This window comes from Pollicipes pollicipes, unplaced genomic scaffold, assembly GCF_011947565.3.
Source record: "Pollicipes pollicipes isolate AB1234 unplaced genomic scaffold, Ppol_2.1 Scaffold_6686;HRSCAF=7923_pilon_pilon_pilon, whole genome shotgun sequence".
Taxonomy (NCBI): Eukaryota; Metazoa; Arthropoda; class Thecostraca; order Pollicipedomorpha; family Pollicipedidae; genus Pollicipes; species Pollicipes pollicipes.
This window is the reverse complement of record NW_023596921.1, coordinates 6,152,045-6,176,043: the sequence shown is the minus strand read 5'-3', so window position 1 is coordinate 6,176,043 and position 23,999 is coordinate 6,152,045. Positions and strand designations below refer to the sequence as shown.

The 23,999-nt window shown below is 52.6% G+C and overlaps 1 protein-coding gene across 1 annotated transcript in view; it reads left to right on the top strand.

Annotated features, from left to right (window-relative positions):
• The first annotated feature begins 17,743 nt into the window (after positions 1 to 17,743).
• LOC119107359 (ribonuclease 3-like) overlaps positions 17,744 to 23,999 on the top strand; it is a 28,345-nt gene continuing 22,089 nt past the window's right edge. Inside the window, 8 exon segments of the mRNA XM_037230785.1 lie at positions 17,744 to 17,911; positions 20,142 to 20,281; positions 21,229 to 21,316; positions 22,042 to 22,341; positions 22,583 to 22,618; positions 22,621 to 22,799; positions 23,074 to 23,286; positions 23,723 to 23,905. Coding sequence (XP_037086680.1) covers positions 20,147 to 20,281; positions 21,229 to 21,316; positions 22,042 to 22,341; positions 22,583 to 22,618; positions 22,621 to 22,799; positions 23,074 to 23,286; positions 23,723 to 23,905 — 1,134 coding nt within the window. The 5' untranslated portion in view covers positions 17,744 to 17,911; positions 20,142 to 20,146.

The window sequence follows — 23,999 nt, the reverse complement described above, 5'->3', positions numbered from 1 at the left end:
TCATCAGCCTGCCGGGTCGCCGAGTATGTTACGAGTGTTCAGGTTCATGCAGAAAAACGTCAATACGAATGCCAGAATAGGCTGGTGAAGCCACGTGAATAGAGACAGTGCGGCCGCCTCAAATCCGACCTTAGCAATTGGTACGGAGAGCATTGGTGAAATCACGTGCGATGCTACTTCGTTTTGATGGGCTTGGTTGCGGACTTTGCGGAATTGCCGCGGGTAGAACTCCGAAGTTATGCGTTTCGTCGCTGATATCGAGGGTGAGCAGCCTGTTTGTCGTGGCATTGACTGGGACTGGTCGCCTGGTCACAGCATGAAATGTCTTCACGAGCCATGAAAGCTTCGTGGAGATGGTCTGGGATGCCTGCCGACGTCCGATTTTGAGCAGGGTAGGTTGTGGGTCGCTCACCATTAGTTGACGGCCGATTTAAACGTCACAAAACTCGAGAGTAGCTGGCTATTGTTTACTGGGGGCTCAATGCAGCTGTCACAGGGCCCCAAGTCTTCCGTCGTTGTCCAATGGGAGATTAACTTTACAGAGCTTCGATTGTCAGGGAGCGATCTCTGGTACTTCGAAACGTTTCTCGACGGGTCTTATTTGGAAAACGTATGATGCATATCGCACACGATCACGCCACCGAGCACCCCTCGCCAGTGTACCTGCCAGCTCGCCCGCGCCCCTGCCCCTCTCCCTCCCCGATCTGGCGTTACGTCAGCAGGCGGGGGGGGGGGGGGGGATGGCGACCCTGACATTGGCTGGCAACGCGTCGGTCGCCGCCTGCCAGCCGAGCGCGGCGTGATAAACACGCCTCCAGTCCGTGGCCGGCGGCGTCGCTGCTGACGGGGCGAGGACGCCGAGCGCCCGGGCCGGTCCCGCCGACGCAGGCTTGCATCGGCGGCAGCGGCAGCGGACTTGCCACGGTGAGGACGGGCCGCCCAGGCTCAGTCTGCGACGGGCGCTCGGCGGCCGATGTGGGCACTGCGCCACCTGGCGGACGTCATCAGAGGCGGCTGCGCGACGTCACCGGGGCGGAGAGGTAGCGTGGCCGGCGGCGGTGGCGCGGGGCGTGGGGACGCGCGGCTTTGAAGAGGACAGTGCGCGAGCTTGCAACGTATTGTCTGGAGGGTGCTGATTTCCGCTGCTATAGAAAATTGGTCACAAAAGAGCCAACATGTTTTGATTCATAGCTTCACACACACAATGGAAGTTGTATTGGCGTTCTTGTTCTACCTTGTTTCTATTTGTGAGCATACTTCAGCATTTGCTCGTTTATTCTGAACTTAATTAAGAATTTACTCTACCTCGCATTAATTTTCATCGTACCACAAATCATATTCTAACAAAAAGGCCATAATGTTCGTTTTTCGTAGTATACAAGAGTCATTATAGAGCAGGAAAGCTACGTCTGGGCATATCGTACTTAGTCCTATTACGATGACAAGAATCTGTCCCAGTGACGTTGCCAAGACAAACTGAAGGTTGCCGCGCCGGAGACCACTCTTGGATTCGCCCGCTTAGCACGGGCCCAGATTATTCAGGTAATTGGAATCACGTTTCATGCGGGATCATTTGTTCAAACTTCGAGGTACCCTGGCCGTGGCCTTTTGGCCAAGTAACGTCAAGCCAGACCATGCTCCACATGGGTGTTCGAAGCGCCTTTAGACATGGCACGACCAGCTTTAAACTAGAAGCTGTTCGTGAACAAAAAGTTTGCTGCTCCTAGTAGGTACGTAACCCTACTTGACCTTCAGAAGGTCCAAATGACGATAAATGTTTAAGACTTCTGATATTTGAATTTGAAATTTACACTAGAAACTACGCCAAACGCCACGTTCCTGGGGGCAAAAGGTTCACCCGGTTCATTTTAGGCCAGTGACGTCTTGTGACATTCATGAAATCAAAACAAAATGCCTGCTGCCGTCTCTGTCATCAAGGAGTTTCAGAAAAGAACACAAATTACCTTACAAAGCAAGTCTTCCGGTAGCCTGATTTTGACCGTTATCTGAGGTTATGCACGATTCAGGTCCATGGAGTTAGTGGTGATTTTAATCTCAAGGAACTGATCGTGTAAGAGAAAGCATTGAGGAGTTGCAGGATTCAGTAGCGCAGTCAAAAAGGGGAGGGCAAGGGGTACGTGCCCCCTCCCCCCCTTAGGCTCCAAGGGACCGGATGCGCCCCTCGACACCGATAATTAACACGCGCTCGTGCGGGGTCTATTTGACTCCGCGAAAGGTTTTCCGGAATAGTTTCCTAGCGGGGCAGCGCAGCCGCTCAAAAATTTGCATAAGTATATACAATTGAATAGCGGATGGTATGCTGTCAAAAATCTAGATTTACCTTTTAAGGTCACTGACCTACGGCAGGTCAAAGCCAAACCATGGATTCAGCGAGGTCATTTTCTGCGGAATCGTTCAATCTGATGCAACAACGGAGTGCGAGACGAAGCCATACATCTCTAAGATGCTTTCTTAGGCTACACAATAATTGAATGAACAGATTTCATTGACCTAAGGTAAATTATGAAGGTTAGACCAAAGTCAAAACCAACCTGTTTTGTTACTCTAGGGCTTGATGTATAGAGTGGTTTGTGGTGGTCATTTCGAATTTATTGATAACGGGAACACATTGTACTTCTTCCACAGACTTTTTTCAGGTCAGAATATGCCCCTTACCTAAAGCGACTTAGGTTAATTGTTTGTTTAAGGGGCATGCTGTCTGGCGTAATTCGTTTCGCTTATTCAAATGCAAAACTCAAAGCAGTCTGGTGTGATTTTGGTCACCACGACCTTCGAAAGGTCAAATGAGGTCACTGACATTAAATGAACGTGTGACCTTTTTGCTTACAACAGGTGTCTAGGTTCTGTGGGCGCCTTGGACACCAACCTGGAGTTAGACCTTGTTTGACCTGAATTCACCCGAAGGTGATAATCTAGGAACCTAAAACCTTCACCCAAGTGAGTTCATGTACAGTCCAACACATCCTGCGAATTTGGTGTTTCTAGCTCTCTTAGTTTCTGAGATCTCAGGGAGGGGTCAAATTGAGCCCCATCCGAGCGAAGGATATACAACTGGCCACCGGGGCGCGTGTTAAGGGCCCGATCTGAGGGTCCGAAAGGCTTGAAAGACCGACCGAAGGTCGTAATCTTGGGCCCGAGTGAAGGGGGGAGGGGGGGGGGGCACAAGAGCCCGACACTGCAATGCCAGCTAGAAGGTCCTGCGCGCTGATCAAGCTCTCTCGAGACCAAAGATCAACGGCCCGATTGTTGGGGACCGCAGCCTCTTGCACCGATTGGGGACCCCTGAGACAGAGCATTCCTCTGTTTCGGCCAGAGATTGCCAATACCGAACAGTCGGCTCCATGTCGGCCTGAGCTCTGGGGCCCATTTCCCAAGCAGGGACACGGCCGGGCCGGCGATGTGCATTGGTCGGGCCCCCTTCAACAATGCGGGGCTCCTGTATCGGTGAGGGGCCTAGTGCCTAACAGGGTGTCCTGTGTCAACAAGTGGCCTCGAGTCAGTCAACGAAACGTTCGCTCAACACGGACTGGGTCGGGACCCAGAATGGCAGAGGACCTCTCACGTTGGTCGGGGCTCTCACACAATGAAAGGAAACATGAGAGCTTATGCTTATTGCTCACATTGTGGTAATGGAAGGATCCTATACCAGTCAGGGCCCCCAGCTCCAAATAGTGGGCCTTTCAACCCAGTTATAGCATGGACCTGTTACGCCGAACTGGAGTTTATGTACCAATTATTGGACCACCTGCGGCGATCAGGGATGTTGCTGCGTCACTGAGGGTTCCTGCGTCGATCTGGGGCCAACTGTGCGGGTCAGGAGGCCTTCCACGTCAGGGAGAGGGACCAATGTGATGTGATGTACGCCTCTAAGTGCGTCTGGATCGACCAGGAATCTCGCCCCGTGTTGCCAGAATGACAGCCGGAAGACATCCCGCGGTGGAACGGAATGGCCCTCCAGCTCTTGACCGGGAACAATATGTGCCCCCCGGTGTTCTACTCAAGCGGGACCCTTGCCCGGGAAAATGACGGGTCTCGTTAGTGTTGAATAAAGTGGATCGAATTGAGTCAAGCAGCGAACAAGGTCATCCCAGGTTCGCCAGAGAACGTTAATTATCTTTCAAAATTAATAAGTGAAACAAATTAAATAAAAAAATCCGAGCTCGCACGCCTGAGTTTTCGGGGCAAGCGATGGTCTGGGTCCCAGTTTCCGTGAAACCGAACGGCGTTGGCCACGGTCAGTAACACCAGGCGGTTGGTGCCGTGGCGGCGAGAGCACGGCAAAGGGATATGGTCTTCTTTGCCCCATTTCCGAATAATCTTAGGAATAATGCTTCCGAATGTCTTGAAATATTAATTCGTACCGTTCAAAAATTAGGCTGGGCGTCTTTTGTTTTGTCCTCTAGAGAGATGAGCAGCTACGGCAACACGAACAAGAGAGATTCTCCCTTCACTCCCCCAGTTCAAACACCAGATTCCAGCACCACTTCGCAGTGCTGTAAAGGCCAATTCGTTCAATTCACCAGTCTAAAAATCCCGCGGGTGAAATTATACCCCCGGCCGCCTTCTGAATGCACAGATTGATGCTCTAAAGTGTTCAGAGATACTTCTTCCAAATGCGCCATCATTTTCGTCCATCCATTGACCACAATTTGGCGTTAGGCACCGCGCCGACCCTGCGCAGCCTATGTAGACTGCAACGTCTGGCATCAAGTTTTTTGGCGAGATTTGCGAGCAAGCATGCTCAAAACGACATCGCATGATTGGTATCACGAATCAACGCTGACCGAATGTTTAGCACTTCGATACAAACATGGCTTGGCCATGTTAATGCAAATTGTTAACCCATTTCGGTCTACGTTCACGGGTTCTGCAATATCTCTGTACAGCCCAGATATGATTCTGACATAACTTCTGAACTTTATCGACTGAGACAGAATCCACTGAACCATTGTAAAGTGAAGAGTACCGGTGATTTATTTCGAACAGTCCTTTAAAGAATGAAACAAATATCAAAGAAAGACATGCCCTTATTAACAAATGGAGCACATTCAGCTGTTTTCCAGGGAGGGGGCTCTTACTAATCAGGGGGCCCTTTGTCAACCCTGTACCCCTCCTTTGCCAAGACTGGCTGCGTGCCTGGTAAGACTTCGCCTAGCACTCCGTTTCCGCATGAAATTGAACGGTTATCTAGGAGCTACCTTCACGGGCAGCCATGGCCTGACTCTGACCTGCTCCTGGCCGGCGACCATACGAGGTCTTTCCAATTTGTTACACCAAAAGATCGACTATTCAAATGTTGCATCTATTTAAAAACTGGCGCGGGTTTGCGGCACCGTTTTGAAGTTATTCTGAAAAACAAATGTCGGGAGTTGAATTAGAGAATAAAATATTGATCACTACTCAAGCGCGTCTTAAACGATGTTGGCTAATAGCGATGTACTCGTATCTCTTCTGAAATGCGTGGTCAATGCTGTGTCTAAATTTAGCAAGCTTTTTTCACGGTCTGATACCGTCTTAGCTTACACACCAATGATTGGAGCGTAGCCTAGATCCTGCTGGCACCGTTGCAGACAGTAGGAACACTTCAAACCAGTTTTCCCTGTCGCAGTTCACAATGCCAAACCTCAGCCTCAGCCTCCATCGGGTGGCAGCGTCGGCAGGCACCCTCTGCCTCGGCGACCGCCGCGCGGCCGTCAGGTTTCTGTGTGCACCCGAACAGAAAGGAGCGTCGTTAGGAGGGCATATGGAGCGTAACGCAGAGCGCCGGGGCCCGGCTGCCGGCCCCAGTGTTGGCCAGTCCACGTCTGCCGGTCGGTCTGAGATCTGAGGGGTTTCACTGGGACGGCCGCGTCGCACGTTTCCCACAGCAAAAGTACAGAGGCCGGCCGGGCCAGACGTCAGCGGACCGTTCGGCACACGAAGGTGTTTCGACTGTGCTTTACGGGGCTCATGTCGACAATGCTGGGTGGTACAGAGCTATAGCCCGAGTAGGCACTCGCACGTGCGTTTCATTATGCGTTTCACAGGCGGATTTTTGACCTCCTATGGGTGCCAATGCTCATCGGTGATAACCCTCCAGATCCTGCCGTTGTCGGGCCTGAAGCATGTCCACACGGGCGAGAGAAGACAAACAGCGTACTGAGCCCATCTCCCAGCTACTTGATAGCGGTTCGAGGAGCCCTGCCGATTCCCCTGCGTAGTGCATAGTGTCTGGCGGCCAGCCAGAGGGCTTCTCTACGTCATCCAGCCCGTTTGCTCCCCATAACAAGTCTGTCAACATTTGGCAAGTACAACCGCCAGAACATTCTGCCACGCTCAATACCATGCTGGCCCTGAGGCTTTCCATGATTAATGCGCAATGTACCGCCAGGCTCCCTGGAATGCTGCTTCTTCTTAACATGCCAGGTAGTACACCTGGCGAACCTTTAAGCGGCCGTTCTCGGTGCGCGCGACCAGAACTGCTCATTCCCGGACAGCTCACTAATGGAAACGTGGATATCCGACAAGACATTGATACACGACCAACCTTTAGAGTACCGCGTAGGTAGTACGTCGTCTGCGCGTCGCTGTCGACCGGGTCGGCTTCTGAGTGGCTCCGTGGCCCGTTACTACGTCACAATGACGTCATCACTGGCTGAAGCCTGCTCGGTCGGCGCTCTCCACGTTCAGCAGGTGGCGCGTCAGTTGCGCTGCACGACGCGTGGGAGGTGGAGCGTGCCTGTGCCGCGTCTGCTGGTGAGCGCAGGTGGTGGCCCGTCGACGGCGCGCCAGCGTCGGGCGCCCCTCCGAGGAGCCGAGCGGCAGGCGCACCCGACACGCTGTTTGTCCTTGCGGGTACGTACGCGCCTGCAGCCTGGGCGACGCTCCCTGATGTAGGACGTTGCTGCGCTACGCAGCCGTCGCCCTTGGGACGCGGGCGATGTGTGCTACTCCGTACCAGGAGCGTGGGCTCGTCACGATAAACGTGGAGATGTCTCGATTTTTGTTCTGATCGGAAACAAATATTTCTTTTTTAATTTCCCTTAAGAAAAATATTCACTCCTGCAAGCGCCTATTTTCTAGGAACATAAAAAAGATCAATGAAGTATCATAAGAAATGGAATAATCGCGGCCCTCAGCATCCTACTGGTGCGCTTTCGTTCTGCATGGCCTGCCCCGTCCAGTGCGGTGGTGGCTCTCCGCCCCGCCGCCAGGTACCCCGCGAGCGGCCCCTGGCGGCCGGCGGCCTCGCGGCGGCTCTTTCATCCGGTTGACCGGGTCAGCGCGACGCCGCCCCGGTCAGGCCAGTGAGGCCGCATTCCGCGCCGCCATCGGCGCACCGGGTGCCGGCGGCGCCGGCGGCACACACCCTGCGCGCCGCCCGCCCGGCCGCCCGGCCGCGTGCGAGTCAAGGGTGGCCTGCACCCGCCGCCCGCCCCGGCCGCCCGGCCGCGTGCTAGTCAAGGGTGGTCTGCACCCGCCGCCCGCCCGGCCGCGTGCGAGTCGAGGGTGGCCTGCACCCGCCGCCCGCCCCGGCCGCCCGGCCGCGTGCTAGTCAAGGGTAACCTGCACCCGCCGCCCGCCCCGGCCGCCCGGCCGCGTGCTAGTCAAGGGTAACCTGCACCCGCCGCCCGCCCCGGCCGCCCGGCCGCGTGCTAGTCAAGGGTGGTCTGCACCCGCCGCCCGCCCGACCGCGTGCGAGTCAAGGGTGGCCTGCACCCGCCGCCCGCCCCGGCCGCCCGGCCGCGTTCTAGTCAAGGGTGGTCTGCACCCGCCGCCCGCCCGACCGCGTGCGAGTCAAGGGTGGCCTGCACCCGCCGCCCGGCCGCGTGCGAGTCGAGGGTGGTCTGCACCCGCCGCCCGCCCCGGCCGCCCGACCGCGTGCAAGTCAAGGGTGGTCTGCACCCGCCGCGCGCCCCGGCCGCCCGACCGCGTGCGAGCCAAGGGTGGCCTGCACCCGCCGCCCGCCCCGGCCGCCCGACCGCGTGTGAGGGTGGCCCTCACGTGGCGCCCGCCTGCCCGGGACGGCGGGTCAAAGTCTGCTGCTCGTTGGGGCGGCGATCAAAGGCGGAAGAGACGCTAGCCTCGTGCTTGCGTGATGTCAGAGATGTGTGGCATTGCGCGGCCACAGCGGCCTGAAAACTACACATATGGCGGTGCTGTGACACTTGGGATAAAAACATGAAGCAATTCTCAGCAAATGTACTCTTCTAGGCAGCGTTTTTATGCGTTTATCGACGGATTTCGATATGGCCTTTCCTCCGTTTTGGTTCATGAAGGCTGCCCGTCTGGATTGGACACACCGCAGTGCACCGACTGGATGTGCGGTGCAAGACCAAAACGCCAAAACCAAGCACGAAGGCACACCGCCAGTCCTGCACTGAACCCGTTTCGCGTATCTTGTTCCCTACTAAACTCTAACTTGTAGTCCGTCCGTCCGTCCGTCCGTCCGTCCGCCCGCCCCTCCCCCTCCCCCGATCCGTCCGTCTGTCCGTCCGTCCGTCCGTCCGTCCGTCCGTCCGTCCGTCCGTCTGCCCGCCCCTCCCCTCCCTCTATCCGTCCGTCCGTCCGTCCGTCTGTCCGCCCCTCCCCCCTCCCCCTATCCGTCCGTCCGCCCCTCCCCCTTCCCCCCATCCGTCTACCCGCCCGCCCGTTTGCCCCACATTCAAGGCTGTTTGCGCGTGCGTGCGGTTTTCAGTCGCCGTTTGGCTTGGTTCGAGTGTTGCTAAGTGCCCGTCAGCCGGCCTGTCTGTCGTGTAACAACGGGAAGGTCAGTGTCCTGGCTCCTACCCTGATCAGTCTGAGGCTGAGTGCACCTGTTCCCGGCGCCTGGGCGCAAACCTGGTGCGGCTGTGCGATTTGGCCATGTTCAGCAGAAGTCGGGTCTTTGGGGCGTACACCTGGTGCGGCTGTTTCAGAGCTGTGTTGGTGACTCGAGTCGGCGCGAGCGCTTCGGCCATGTTCAGCAGAAGTCGGGTCTTTGGGGCGTACACCTGGTGCGGCTGTTTTAGAGCTGTGGTTGGTGACTTGAGTCGGCGCGAGCACTTCGGCCATGCTCAGCATAAACTGGGCCTCTGGGGCGTACACCTGGTGCGGCTGTTTCAGAGCTGTGGTTGGTGACTCGATTCGGCGCGAGCGCTTCGGCCATGTCCAGCAGAAGTCGAGTCTCTAAAGGACGTGTAACGGCCTGCCATTTGGGACGCCGGTTCTGTTCCGTTGAATCATAAACAAACGAGGTAACGACACCGATGTGCATGCTTCACCGCATCTCTATCATCGGGACGCTGTAAAAAAAAACACGCACCAATGCAGAACACGGCAAGCGTCACCTTTTTAGCTTTTTCCTGCATTTCCCTGTCTGTTTACCCAACTGTTACGGGAAAAGTGTTGTCACACACTGAGCTCGGCGATGTCAGATACCTGAGCTCAAATATCGGAGCCTATGACGAAGAAATAATAAAGAACGTCACGGGATTTCCATGAGCCTTGGCCAGCATCTTCATTAAGGCCCTGCTGACGGAGGAGGCCCTCGTGACCAGCTGGCCCACGTTGCACCAGATGACGGATGGCGGTCGCCGTCGGCACACTGCCATTGCAAACAAAACTGCAGTGCGCTTTCACCAGCTTTTGACCTGCAGTTCAAGTTATTTCATTTCTCCCCAGGTTCCACCGTCCCCACGCGGCTCGGCTGGTGGTCTGTCAGGGTCGATGACCCGGCACGTCTCCTTGTGTCTGTTCCATCTTTTTCTTTGACGTATTCTTTGTTCGTGCTCCGCATCGTTTTCGCTTTTCCAAACAGCCCAGTACTCGTCACACTTTCTCAAAGTGACTTGTAAATGCGTGTTGGCACGGTTTGTAAATGGCAGTTGCCTCCGGTTGGTCAGTAGTAATCCACACATTGTCCTCACTAAGACCATGAACCTGACGAGCTAATAATCTTGTGAAGTGGTAGACATACAAGCGTAATCATACCTCGACTACAACTAACATGTATAAACGGAGTTCCTCTATTTTGACCGATTACACTGCAACTCAAAGAGTGATTGAAAACGGACGGCCCCAAGCGGTGCACATCTACAAGCATGATCTTGAGCCGACAGACTTTATACAGCATATTCAGTTGGATAACGAAGCTCGCTTATATGGGAAAAACCATGTCTCAGTTGCGTGTCGGGCCAGGTTTGAGACCTCACGAACTAATGCCTGTGCATGGCGTTGTGCCTTGTTTCGCCCCGGATTCTTCGCATTTCGATCGCTCAGTTTCATTTGAATGCAAGGCTCGTTTTCACAATTGCTATCTTGTTTTTACATGGATTGTGATGGTTAGTGATTGAATGCCACTTGAACTAAGTTGTAGCAAAACCAACCTTCTGTCGCTTACCACATCATAATAGCCAATAGACTCCATTCGGGAGGAGTTTTGCATACTACTAAGATGAATACGACTGATGACCATTGCGTATGATGACTATGATGATGATAATGACTATGATGACAAAACTGCATCTGAGCATGGAAAAGTTGGGGAGAATTCATAGCATTATGCGATTTTCCGTTCGCTTCGTACAGCGCGTCATCAAGGATGCTGAGGTAAATTGGTACAGACGTCAGATGTGGGTGTGGCCCAGGAACGCTTCGCCATAAGGTAGTCTAGTCCCATAGTGCACCGACTCTGGAAACCTACAACGGATCGGCTAAACCACCAGTCAAAGGACAGCTTATTACCAGTTTCAATCAAAACGCATTTTCTGTTGGACATCACATCAGCGGCCAAATATGGAGGCATGCTTTAACCGTGGAGAAATGCGTGATCCAGCGACGAGGCGGGGCTACCATTTAACAGTTCTCATAAGCTTACGCAACACTTTAACGCTGACAGAGCGGCTCCATCTATGGATGGCTCCAGAGTACGGTTTATTTCGAAGAAGCGGAAGCCGAAGCTCGGGAATTTGATGTTATTTGATGAGGTGTTCTGTGTATATTTTGAGGGGGGAGGACCCGCTTGTACGTTGTTTGAGGCCCGAATGCTTATGTCCGTGTTGTGTGTCATGAAAGCGGTCTTTTTATTGCTTTCTGTAGCACGTATGGCATTGCATGGTGGTGCGAAGCTAGGACGGAAGTCATGAATGGAAAAGGTCAGTGAATGCATTTGATGTGAACTGCAAACAATTGCAAATGAATGCAACAGCCATTAATTAAAGGCCTACTGAACCACACCGAGTACTATGCTGCGCCAATTCACAGCGCCACCGAAACATCACGCATCGTACGGTTGGATCGGACTTCGCGCTTCGTGCGCCGAAACGGCGCTGTCGCATGCTATAAGCAATCTATGGTTAATTATGTAATCGATCACAATTCATCAAACTAGGCTTGGGTCGCGTGACGTCAGCTATCAACAGGTGCTACCGCGATGGAAGGGTCGAATCGAGATTAGTGAATGATTGAACATGTTTGGGTTTCGTCGGTAGCAATGCATAACCTCCCTGTCGATCATGAAATGCGGTTGGAAAACGAAGATTAGGCTTGATAATCTAAGCTGAGGCGTCAGAGGCGTTTGTAGATGTGCGAAGCCAAACAGCTCTGGAGTCGTTTGACCACTGTCGAAAAACCTAGCAAACCGTATCTAGGAACTGGATTAGTTAGGAGAAACAGTAGATCGTGTCAACGATCCAGCCATATCCCAGAGTCGGCCAGAAGCTCAAGCGAAGGCAACACGACAGAACCTCGCATCACGTATCTATCCCAAACGTTATGCCCATGCATAGCTCCGTAGCGCTTGTCCTCGGATCGCCGTCCTCATGAATATGTGCATTGCAAAACCTCTTACCCGTACGAGTTCGCGCGAACAAATCTTCATATCGTAAAAATCGCGCTCCCTTAAAGCTAATGCGAAGGTCTCGGATTGTCGATGGTTGCCAATGGTACGGTAAGAGGCCACTGACCAGTATGATCAGTATGATCAGTATGGTCAGTATGATCAGTGTTGACCATTATGATCAAGTTGGGCGTTTATGTATTCCTATAACCGTGGTATTATTGCCGTCACCCGTGACGTAAACATGGACTAAATGAACGGGTTTCGTAATCTGTATACGGCTGGGGATTCTTTATTTAGTTATCTAATACGCAATAGCATGACCGAAAGGAGACCCGGTGTCGTTAAGTATATGCTAGTGTGTTTCGCGTACCATCAGGGCGTGAGGGCGGAAGAACTGCCAGGTGTGATACTACAGAACAAACAATTTTCGTAACCCCTGATTCCCTGTTATACAGAAAAATGCTTTCGGGGATTCGTGGTACCGAACTTGTGTTCTCAATAACACAACGTACCTTCAGCCACGCCAGGTCATTGGAATACCAGCCTGGGCGACGCCCACAGCCAATTAAGTACAGCAGGCATTCGGTGATAGCTTGGACTTTGGCGCCATCCCAGCTGTCGACAGAAAACCCGTCCGTGTTTAGTGCATGAACGTGAAAGCATGGAGGGGCCGCGGGCCATCATCCCGCGAGGCATGGGAAGAGTCGACTTCAAAATTGTCATTGCCCCCCCCCCCCCCCTACCTCTTATTTTCTGCAACGTCCCTACGCGTGAGTTTCATCAGGATTTAAAAAAATGGAATGCTCGCATGACACGAAGCGTACTTAAGTAAAGCTATTTTGAACTACTTAGGTGTGGAACCACCGGATGGGCCCCATTGGTAAGCTAGTGCTGCTAGAGATCTGTCGGGCAGTATCGTGACGCGCTACGGCGTTCGAGCAGTGACTGGCTCTTTTGTTCATGCAACAAATCAACTTTGTGCTATCTGACCGCCCTCCCAAACGTGAATGTGAGGATGGGACCATTAGGTCATAGCCTTCGCAAACATGGATGTCCGAACGGCTATCAATTAGATGTCGCAGGTGATCATGCGATACAAGCAGACAATGAAGGGTTCTGTCGAGAAGGAGCGTAACACGAAGTTCAGGGGGTAGGATGGAGGAAAATACTGCAAAAATTGCTATGCCAACAGATATGCTAAGGGATACAATACGAAATACGAAGCTCCGCACATGTCTTAAATGCGACAATGCTACTATATGAGTGCAAAGCTCCGCACACGAATACATTTCTTAAAAAATGTATGCTGATGCGAACTTCTGCGCATCGTAGCTATTGACATCATGATAAAATGTTATTTATCTTATAAATATATTTATTACATATAGGAAATCGCAGTACAATTTTTAAGCGAAGCAAAACCATGCAAAAAAATGTGCCACCTAGTTCTGTCCTGCTCCGGTCCAAAGCCCATGGCCTATCCTATGAACTGTGAGCCGGTATCCGCGTGAAGGGCTTACCTGGAACTAAGCCGTTCCGGTAAGTCGTGATTAACTTTTCACGTGGGACTAGGAGCACGAGGAGCATGAAAACTTGTATGAAAAGTATGTGAAATCGGTTTTGACCGGGTCTCGGCCCACTGTCACGCTGTTTTCTCTGCAGTCCACTGAAGTGCTTCCCGCGCAGGAGAGGCGAGCTCTTCGCTATGGTTCAAAGCGCATTATCGCAATGGCACACTGGTGCAAACTAATACAACATGCAAATGCCTTATTCTTACTAAAACGCGAAATGGTGCACCAGAGACAATCTCTACCAGGGCCTCAGATCCGTACGTATCCTGCTTTTGGGACCCGTCCTGATAATTCTGGGGCCAAAGTATAAACCAGACGGATTTTACGACCGTAGCAATCCGCTCAGTCAGTGGAAGCTGCCACCTAAGGTGCCACAGACGCACGGTGTGGCGTGGTAGCATTGTATGCCTTGCATGCTTCAGCTCGTTCCACGCCCGGTGCTGTTGTCATCAGGCCGGTCAGCACGTGGACACGTGCGTCGTTAGGGGATGATCCTCTTCATTGGGGCGTAACGACGCACAGCTGCTGAGGCTGTATGGCGTCACCTGCCTCTCAGGGTGGTTATGCGGACGCGTGACTAAACCATTGGACTATCGGCACCCCTATTGGGGTGATCCGCATTAGGTTTCGTTCACTGGCCGTTTATGACCGCTCTATTCAGGTGTGCGAGCATGTCAACTAGCCGTTGCGAGAGATAGAGCATTGGTCATGGCCACCACAGACCACTTGTCCGCGTGGCGCTCCTCGCGAAGGGCGGGATAATTTGCGGCAACGCGATCCCTCTGTAGCGCCCGGCGGCAGCATACGTCTCGTCTGCCGCCTACTGTCTGGTGACGTCACACGCAGCTGTCGGTCACGTGCACCCCATCGCGGTCCTACGGTGCCCGGCGCACGCCGCATGGGGGCGCGCTATGCGTACCTTACTCCTTTTCCCGGCTGTCGACACGACAGCCACGCGCCCGCCGCCCGCCGTCCCCTCGGGCAGTCAGCTGGCGACGGCGCGGTGGGCAGCGGCCGCGCCTCCGCTCAGCCGACTCCTGATTGGTGGATGCCGCTCGTACGAGGGTGGCCCGGGAGTCGCGTGAATGGGAGGCGGCTGGCGACGGCCGCGGGCGAGGGGAGGCGAGGCGAGGCAAGGTTCCTACGACCAGCCGCTGACGTTGGCGTGGTGCTGGTGCGTCATCGATGAATCGATCGCGGAACGTGGAGGCCAGCGTACACGTCAAACGCCATACATAATTAAACGCAAACACGTCTCTGTGCAATCGCTTTGTCAGCTACATGCCTGGAAGTCGGGAAACCACATAGAAATAGTTTTAAAGACTAGCCTGACAAGACGTGAGCCTTACAGTTTTCACTTATACGCGACAATTGTTCTATTAAAAAAACACACGACACAAGAACTAAACGAATAAAATTCATGCTGCAAAAGAGCGTTAGCCAATCATGAGATTTGTATCAAAGACTTGACCACCAGTCTGCTGTAGCGTCACTAGCGCGTATAAGTCTTTGCAGTAGAATTAATGACGTGCGTAAGCAATGGCTGTATAGGTTTTTGCCGTAGAGGTACAGACAACAGAGTATTTCTCGATCTGCGTGATCTGTTCCTCTCTGGACGCGCTTCCCTTCCTGTCAGTCCGGGTCGGCATCACCTTGATGCCGGCACCGACGTTTCACGTATGACCAACACAGCCACCGCAGCAGTGCTAGTCCCGGCCACTCGGCCGCAACCAGCCGGTTGACAGCGCGGGCCCCGAGGTGCGGATGATCACGCCTGTGTCGCAGTGCACGGGGGCTCGGGTTGTTAACCGATGGAGATAGTGACGAGCACGGCAAAGGTGATGGCGCGTTTAAGTTTTTAAAGTATGACATTTGTCGTGTGGCATTAATGTCGTGTTCAAGTTATTGCAGTAAAAGTAATGTTGCGCATAAGTAAATACTGTATAGATGTTTGCAGTTGGAGTGATGAGCACAATTTTGTACAGCATACGTTGCACAAATGTCGTGTATAAATGCTGACAGGACAAGTAATGTAGCACTTGTGTCGGTCAGAGTTTTTGTTGTAACAGTTAAGGCGTGCAACCCTTTTTACGTGCTTACCGTAATCTTGCACTGCCTTCATTTATTAGTTTGCGTACTAATGCATGTGAAAACTTGATGACAAAACCCGCTTCCGCTACCTTGTAATGAGCAACGCAATGGCGAGCCAACGCACGCGCGCGCAATGCAGCCCGTCAGTCGGCCTTTCGCCATGGGGTGGACCGGCTCCGCCCGGACCGGCCCGACTGGATGCTTAGCGAAATCTGCCGGCTGGCTGGAACTGGGCTCGGAATCCTTCGGCGGCGCGATGCTCATCATCCCCCGACGAGGCATATTCCTATGGATTATGACTCTAAGGCTCCTATGGATTACATAAATTCAAATAATGAGAACCCTTATAGCTGAGCTAGATGACACCAAATTGGGCTCAGAGGACTTTTCTGCAGCAATGGACCCATTTTCTGGACCATGCGACCACCTTTATAAATTAAGAAGCCCATGCTCTAAATCAGGAGGTCCAATTTCGTTTAAGGAGGCCCAGACTTCCGATCCTAATAACCTTTCTGACACCCTTGGTCCCTTAGATGTACAATACAATTATTCTAGGGCCTCATATTCAGCTCAAAACTGCAATTTTTGCCTAAAAAAAGGCTCAAATCGGACAAGTTTGCTTCTAAGCACGTGCTGACCCGCTGTATGGGTATGTAGGTGTTACCGTCATGTGGATAGTGGCATCTACATCTAGTAGCCTTCATTTTATGTAAGTTTCACTGACATACCCAAGGGCTGGCTGGCCTTTTAGGTCGGTTGAAGTGTTGTAAAATTTGCATATCTTCCGAAATGACGGCCTCATGCGTGTGTGGATGAAAAAGTCATTATGTAGACACTGGGCTTCTCTATCACTTCAACATTTGACAACTAGCAAGACCTACATTTCTACAAGATAAGTTGGGTCAGGCTATGATAGGTCACAGGACGTTTGCCTTAAGCCCTTCACTTTCAAAATTGACAGGATTGAGAATTGATCGCAACGCCCATTGATTGCGCCAATTGCGGGCTCGCGACAGCTCCGCAATTGGGCGCAAAATGACCACTGGGGTCGACGCGCCCTAAAACGCCAATAAACCCCAACAGCTCCGCGGTTTTGCGCCCTATTCCGAATTGCATCGAGTGGCACATCTACGGGATCGCTTTTCGCGGATGTAGTACAAAATGGTTGCAATCGCATAGTATGGTTTTATAGACTAAATGAAGCTGTCTCTTTTGATGCACACACGGTCAGTGGTGGCGCCACGGATTTTGATTTGGGGGCGAGGAGGGTAATATTTTTCGGGGGGGGGGGCTCCTGGGCGAAATGAGGCCTCCACACAAGGTCGCCTCCAGAACAGTGTCGTATTCAAGGGGAGTGGCATCAAGGACAAGCAAAAAAAACAAAATAAAACCAATATAGTACCAGAATGGAGGCCTTTTGATTATTCAGACAAGGGTCTCGATAACCTAAAATAGGGTCTACTATTGCAGACAAGGGCCTCCTAATGCACAGAGAAGTTTCTTAATCCAAAACAGAACGCTTCCGATTCACGAAGGTCTTTAAATCTAACCAAAGGGCCTCGATATCCCCAATCGGGGATTTTTTTTATCCGGAACCGCAATCATATGATGCATAAAATACATCACATGGCCGGGTTTACATCTATGCGTGCGTGCATCTATGAATTTACCCAACCCGTGAAGTCCCTCTAGCCCACACCCACCAGTTACCCATTCCCCATAAGTTTTACCCATACGGGACCCACCCGTTTGCTTTTTACAGTGCGTAGGCTCTGCATTCTGGGAAAGTTTCATGAACGCGACGGACGTCGTCACGGACGGACGTTGCCCCTTTTATGGAGCACCAGCAACTGCAATTCTTTGAGATCTATGACTTTGGTTTGTGATGGACTGGTCCACAAATGGGTTTCCTCCCTTTGCACACACGAGAAGCTGAAACAATGTGGTCTCCTTAAACAGGCCTTCCAAGTCTAATGCGGTTTGCCAAACGGTATCACCCGCTGGCTCACCGCTCAAGGCGGCACGGTGTTGCTCATATGAGCAGCTGACATTACGTAAAGAATGCTTTACTCATGCACTTCTCCCAAAGTTTATCCAATAACCTGTTAGATGCTGGCCAGCCTTCTGCCCTTTCACTTTCAATCGGGTGAATACGCATTGGTAAACGACGAACACAGGTGTATTTAACTGTTGCAGTATTTTATAGCCCCATTATCGCCATTCACGAGCGACGTGCGCTGAACGCGCCGCAGGATTTTCAAGGACGACACATTGCCCTTGACAATGTTTGTATGGCGAGTTGATGGCTGGGGTTGATTAAGCCGGCTCTTTTGGAGTGGTTCGGTGCGAGGGGAATGGTGCTCTTTGTTGCCAGGAACATCCAACTTAATGTTCGCTCGGATTACAGCCCATTCCATTTAGAATCATCGTAAGTGTGTCCTGAGCTTGTGCTGGGCGTGTGTGCAAGGTTGCAATTTCTTATCCTATGGATAAGTTTACGGCCCCCTGTCCCTTCGAAGGTTTGCTATCAGTCTCCTCCTTTTTTAATACGTGGCACAAGTGCGTTACATCCGTGAACATTGTACCTTGCATGAAAGTTTGATAAGTTTGTCATTTTCACATGACTAAGTGTCATTCCCCCCCCCCCCCCTTCCCCATCTCCCGAGCTGTTTTGGCAAATATACCCTTGCATGAGTTGCTGAGTACCAAAGTAAGAGGAGAGAACCCTGATGGCTGGGTGGTTGTTGTTGAATCGGTGGTGATATGTTAACTATCAATTGAATTTTGGTGATACAAAGCCCCTGTGGTAAGTGGTGATATATTATTGTCTGGAAGGGCTATTCTCCCATGACGGGAATGGCTTGTTGCTTGTAGCTGGCAGTGAACATGCTAAAGGTCTTGGTCAAAGGGCAGGCAAACTTTGCAGTACATAACATGTTGCTAAACTTTTGCTAGAGATTTATTGAGTTGACCCAAAATAAAATGGGTAGTTGTGAGGAGCCATTACTCATACAGCAAGCACTGCTTAGCTTTGATCCATGAAGCCAATCCATTAAAAAGGTTTGGATGAAATCTTTAAGATATGTTTTCTTTGGAGACATCCTGATGGTGTATACAATTTTGTATGCAACATTATGACTTTACCTCACACATTGTTATCTTGCAAAGTTTTTAAATTTGTTGGTCTGCCTTTATTCTGGTCTGCCTTTTTCAGAGCATTCCAAAGTAGCATTTTTAATTCCTTTAGTGTTCACCATTTAAAAGTTATCATCATGTGCATTTTATTGCTACATTTGGTTCTTGGTTACCAGTGTTCATCCAATTATCTACTTGGCTAGTCCAGAAGTTAGAAAAGCTTTATTTGAATGCCAGGAAGGCTCCCAACTTGAGTGGTATGGCCACTGGGGCTTAGAGATTGAGGCAGGGGGGGGGGGGGGGCAAGGGAGGGAGGGGCTGGTCCCTTACTTTTTGAAAAGTATATTTGTTTATGGGTGTTGACAGGACAGATATAACAAAACATGACTGCAGGCCCCTTATATGAGAGGACATTTGTCATCCCCATAGGTAGGGCATGATGCTCTTCAGATGCTAATATATTTGCTACCAACCATGTTTTGCTTGTGCTCAGTTAGTGAGGTGCTGGTAGTGTAGTGGTTAACATGTCTGTGTTATGTGTCTGTGTTAACCACTGGGTGTCTGGGAAACCAGAGGTACAGGGTTTGATTCCTCATAGTGCCTGCCCTTCCTGTCAGGGCAAGAGGCAGGTGATCTCAGCAGCTGAGTGCATTGTAAAGTGCCAATGACACACACACACATGCTGGTGCTTAGTGTTGTGAGCAGCACACACACTGCTTTTATTGTTTGGCAGCATCAATATTCATGCATCTACATGCAAATCATTTAAATCAGGCTAAATTTTTATGTCAGTTAAGATTGGAAGAAATAGGTCTCATTTGATTAACATCAGAGCCATAAAATTCACTTATTGTGAAAAACCTGGGCAAAAGAGGAAAACTGTGCTGAGGCCCAGTCCAGTCAGCCCATATGATGTAGGACACAAGACTGCCAAACCATTGAATGGAGGAGAAAATGTATGCTGAGAGTATTTGCAGATGTGTTCAGCCTGTCATGCATGCTTGATCACAAACCACAAATTTACCCACTTTGCCTATGTTTTAAGGACTGACTGCAGGTGTTGGTAACCCAAGGTTTTGTATAGTTATATATATATATATATATATATATATATATATATATATATATAATACATGACCACACACACACACACACAGTCACGCACACACGCACACACGCACGCACACACGCACGCACGCACGCACGCACGCACGCACGCACGCATTAGTGTGTGCATGCTTGTGTCTTGCACCTGCTAAACTGTGAGGGTGAATGCACCATCTATGAATCACTGAGATATCACTGAATCACTGAAATACTCCCACCCATAAATGCACCAGCTGCCTGCAGACAATGACTGGGATTGATGGGCATGTGGTGAATGACCGTGATTGATCATCAACTGTGGTGTGTTATATCATAAAGCTTGGTCCTGCACATGACTCATAGGACAGTTGTGATACAAACTCCTGCGCTGGTCAGTAATGATACTGTGTTTATAATATGTCTGGTTTCTTTGGCAGGCAAAATGTCTGGTGAAAAGGCAACCACACAAAGTGAAGATATGCCCAATAGATCATCCAACCAAATGAAGCAACATATAGTAGTGGCTACTCCTGAAGAACTGGTAAAACGGCTGGGAGGCAACAAAGCTATCAACAGGGTAAGTGGTCTGACACCACCATAATTATCATGTATGGAGTACAACACAAAAGTGAAGTAAAAACATAAAACTCCACCTAATTTTGATTGGGTCAGAGATTTGATGCATCTGGGTGTGATTGGCCAGGTCAGGTGGATCAGGGATTTGGTGGATCAGGGTGTGATTGGCCAGGTCAGGTGGATCAGGGATTTGATGGATCTGGGTGTGATTGGCCAGGTCAGGTGGATCAGAGATTTGATGGATCTGGGTGTGATTGGCCAGGTCAGGTGGATCAGGGATTTGGTGGATCAGGGTGTGATTGGCCAGGTCAGGTGGATCAGGGATTTGATGGATCTGGGTGTGATTGGCCAGGTCAGGTGGATCAGAGATTTGATGGATCTGGGTGTGATTGGCCAGGTCAGGTGGATCAGGGATTTTGATGGATCTGGGTGTGATTGGCCAGGTCAGGTGGATCAGGGATTTGATGGATCTGGGTGTGATTGGCCAGGTCAGGGGGATCAGGGATTTGGTGGATCGGGGTGCGATCAGCTGGTTCAGGTAGATCAGAGACTTGTTGGATCCTCTGAAACTATCCTCGCCTCTACTATAATTTTCACGTTGGCAACCTGTACTGCTATGTTTTGCCTGGAAAAGTGACTGCCCTATGCACAAAACAACGGCAATATGTACAAAGATACCTGTCAATAATATGGAACCATCGATACATGGTATCCAAGATGGTGGAAATCCTGTCTTTTGGACACCAGGTGGTGGACACCACCAAGTTATCGAAATGCTTTTTCCCTTTCGTCGTCATTGAATACCAAGACACATCTTGGCTGCAATCGCGGCGGCTTCCACCGGACCACCAGACCACATGCATGGACCACCAGAAATGTCGTACTGATCGAAACCCTACTCGTTTACGTCGTTCAAGTGGCCAGCGTCACGCGTGCCGCGCTCCGCAGATACTGATCGCCAACAATGGCATCGCTGCCGTCAAGTGCATGCGATCCATACGACGCTGGGCGTACGTAGATGTTCCGCAACGAGAAGGTCATCCGCTTCGTCGCCATGGTGACGCCTGAAGACATGAAAGGTCCGTCACAATCAGCGCAGCGTCGCTGGTTTATCTTCGAAAGGTCGCGGTCGGGAGGGTCCTGCTTGGCGCGCGGCCACCAGCTGTGCTCGGCTTTGTAGTATTTGTCCAACAGTGTGGGGATTGGAGATAGCGTCTACTCGGCGTGCGGAGTCCCCTGATACGGGCGTGACAAGGACCGTCGGCGGTACGGCCCAGCCTGTGTTGTTGATGCGCACCAAGCGTATCGCAAAGCTCGCTTAGCTCGCTTGCATCCGTTTTTTATTCTGATTGCCGCAACATATGGAGCTTTGCATAGTGCGAGCCGGGTGCGTAGCGGATTCCTGATAGCGTATGCCCGACACCAGCAGCTTGAATGTCAAGGTTGGGGTGTGCCAACTCGCTGAGACCGTCACGCCCCCAAATCCGTTATTGTAGATGTAGGTGTGGAATCCGTTATTGTGGATTTTGTGGATGATGCATCGGGTGGGGGTAGCGCCCCGAGCCATCGCCAGCGCACGTGGTCTGCACGTGGCTGGCCCGCCACCTCCGCTGCCTCGGCAGGTCCGTGCGCCTGGTCGGTCTAGTACCGGCGGACGTGACAGGGCTCCCTCGCGCCGCGTGCCGACGGCGCTCCCGTGCCGGGCGCCGGGCTCCGGCCGTGCTGAGCGGGCCTGACCTCTGACCGGTCCGACCCCGGCAGCCAACGCTGAGTACAGTCCGCATGGCCGACCACTACGTGCCGGTGCCGGGGGGCACCAACATAACAACTACGCCAACGTCGAGTTGATCGTCGACATCGCCAAGCGGATGTCGGTGCAGGCGGTGTGGGCCGGCTGGGGCCACGCCTCGGAGAACCCGAAGCTGCCCGAGCTGCTGCACAAGAACAACATCGTTTTCATCGGGCCGCCGGAGAAGGCCATGTGGGCGCTGGGTGACAAGATCGCCTCCAGCATCGTGGCGCAGACGGCCGACATTCCGACGATGCCCTGGTCCGGCTCCGGTGAGAGTTTTCTGATCTTCGGAGACGTTCCCGCATTCCATAGGCCGGCTCAGGCGAATACTTGTTGACGTAAACATAGACAAATATGTGTACCATTGCTTATGACCGCGTTCTCCGGCCTAGCATGGCGTTGTTCTGAGAGTGCGTACTGTGCGTTTTTACGTGCAGCATAATTTCCCCAGATCCCAAATGGCCAGATAGCGCAGGCCCGCCTCTCATCCGCGCGCTGGCACTCGGGCAGGTCTGAAGGCGCAGTGGAGCGAGAAGACGAAGGCCACGGCTCGCTGCGCATCTCGTCCGAGCTCTACAAGGCCGGCTGCGTGGCCAGCGAGGATCAGGGCCTCGAGGCCGCCCGTCGCATCGGTTTTCCGGTCATGATCAAGGCGTCCGAGGGCGGCGGCGGCAAGGGTATCCGTAAGGTGGAGTCCGAGGACCAGTTCTTCAACCAGTACCGCCAGGTGGGTGGCGGCCGTGGTCCGAGGGGGCGGCCGTAAGGGGGCGATTGGTGTGACGATGTACGCGGCGGCCTGCGTCATGCGGATGGCATTGCCGGTGCGTGGTGGTAATCGTCATTGGCGTATTAACGAACGTGTGCGCGAGCAGGGGTCATAAGTGTTGTCTTAGTATGTAGTGACTGCTTGGCTGTTGGAATGCACAGCTGGCGGGGGCTGGAGGTCGTCTGTTAACATTCCCGTGTCACGTACCAAGCTCCCAGCATCTCGTGTGCGACAGGTGCGCACGGAGGTGCCGGGGTCTCCGATTTTCGTGATGAAGATGGCGACGCGCGCGCGCCACCTGGAGGTGCAGCTGCTGGCGGACCAGTACGGCACGGCTATCTCGCTGTTCGGCCGCGACTGCTCCATCCAGCGGCGACACCAGAAGATCATTGAGGAGGCGCCCTGTATCATCGCCGAACCGGACGTTCGAGCGCATGGAGCAGGTCGGGTGGTGGCGGCAGCGCCTGCTGGTGCCGTCCGTGACAGTGGAGCGCTTGCGGGCTGGGTGGTGGTGGCGGTGGTCTGTCGTGATGCTATCTGCCGTGGTCAGGACGCGTGCAACCGCCGTCAGTCGTCATGAGCATTGCTAGGGGATGTTGGAGGTTGTCGATGAAGCATTGGTGATGCGGCGGTTATGCTGGATATGCGGTCGCTGTCGCACTCGCAGACTTCTGTCGCATTCCACTGCTTTATTGGCTCCGTAGATTACGCGTCGTTGATTGATGCTTTACACCTAACCAACCATGTCCTACAGCCCCAGCAGGTCTGTATGAATGGGACGTGTATTGTGCGTGGCGCCCATACGCCGGCTGGCGTGGATAATCGACGCCCTGGGCAAGCGGCGCTGGGGCGGGTGGCTGACCGGCCGCCGTCCCACCCGCCAGGCCGCCGTGCGACTGGCCAAGATGGTGGGCTACGTGAGTGCCGGCACCGTCGAGTATCTGTTCGACGAGCACGGCCACTTCTACTTCCTCGAGCTGAACCCGCGCCTGCAGGTGGAGCATCCCTGCACGGAGATGATCACTGACATCAACCTACCGGCCGGCCAGCTGCAGGTGAAAGACTGCGTGGGTGGGTAGGGTGGGAGGGAGGGGAGGGTGAGGGAGGGAGGGAGGGAGGGAGGGAGGGAGGGAGGGAGGGAGGGAGGGAGGGGGGGGGGGG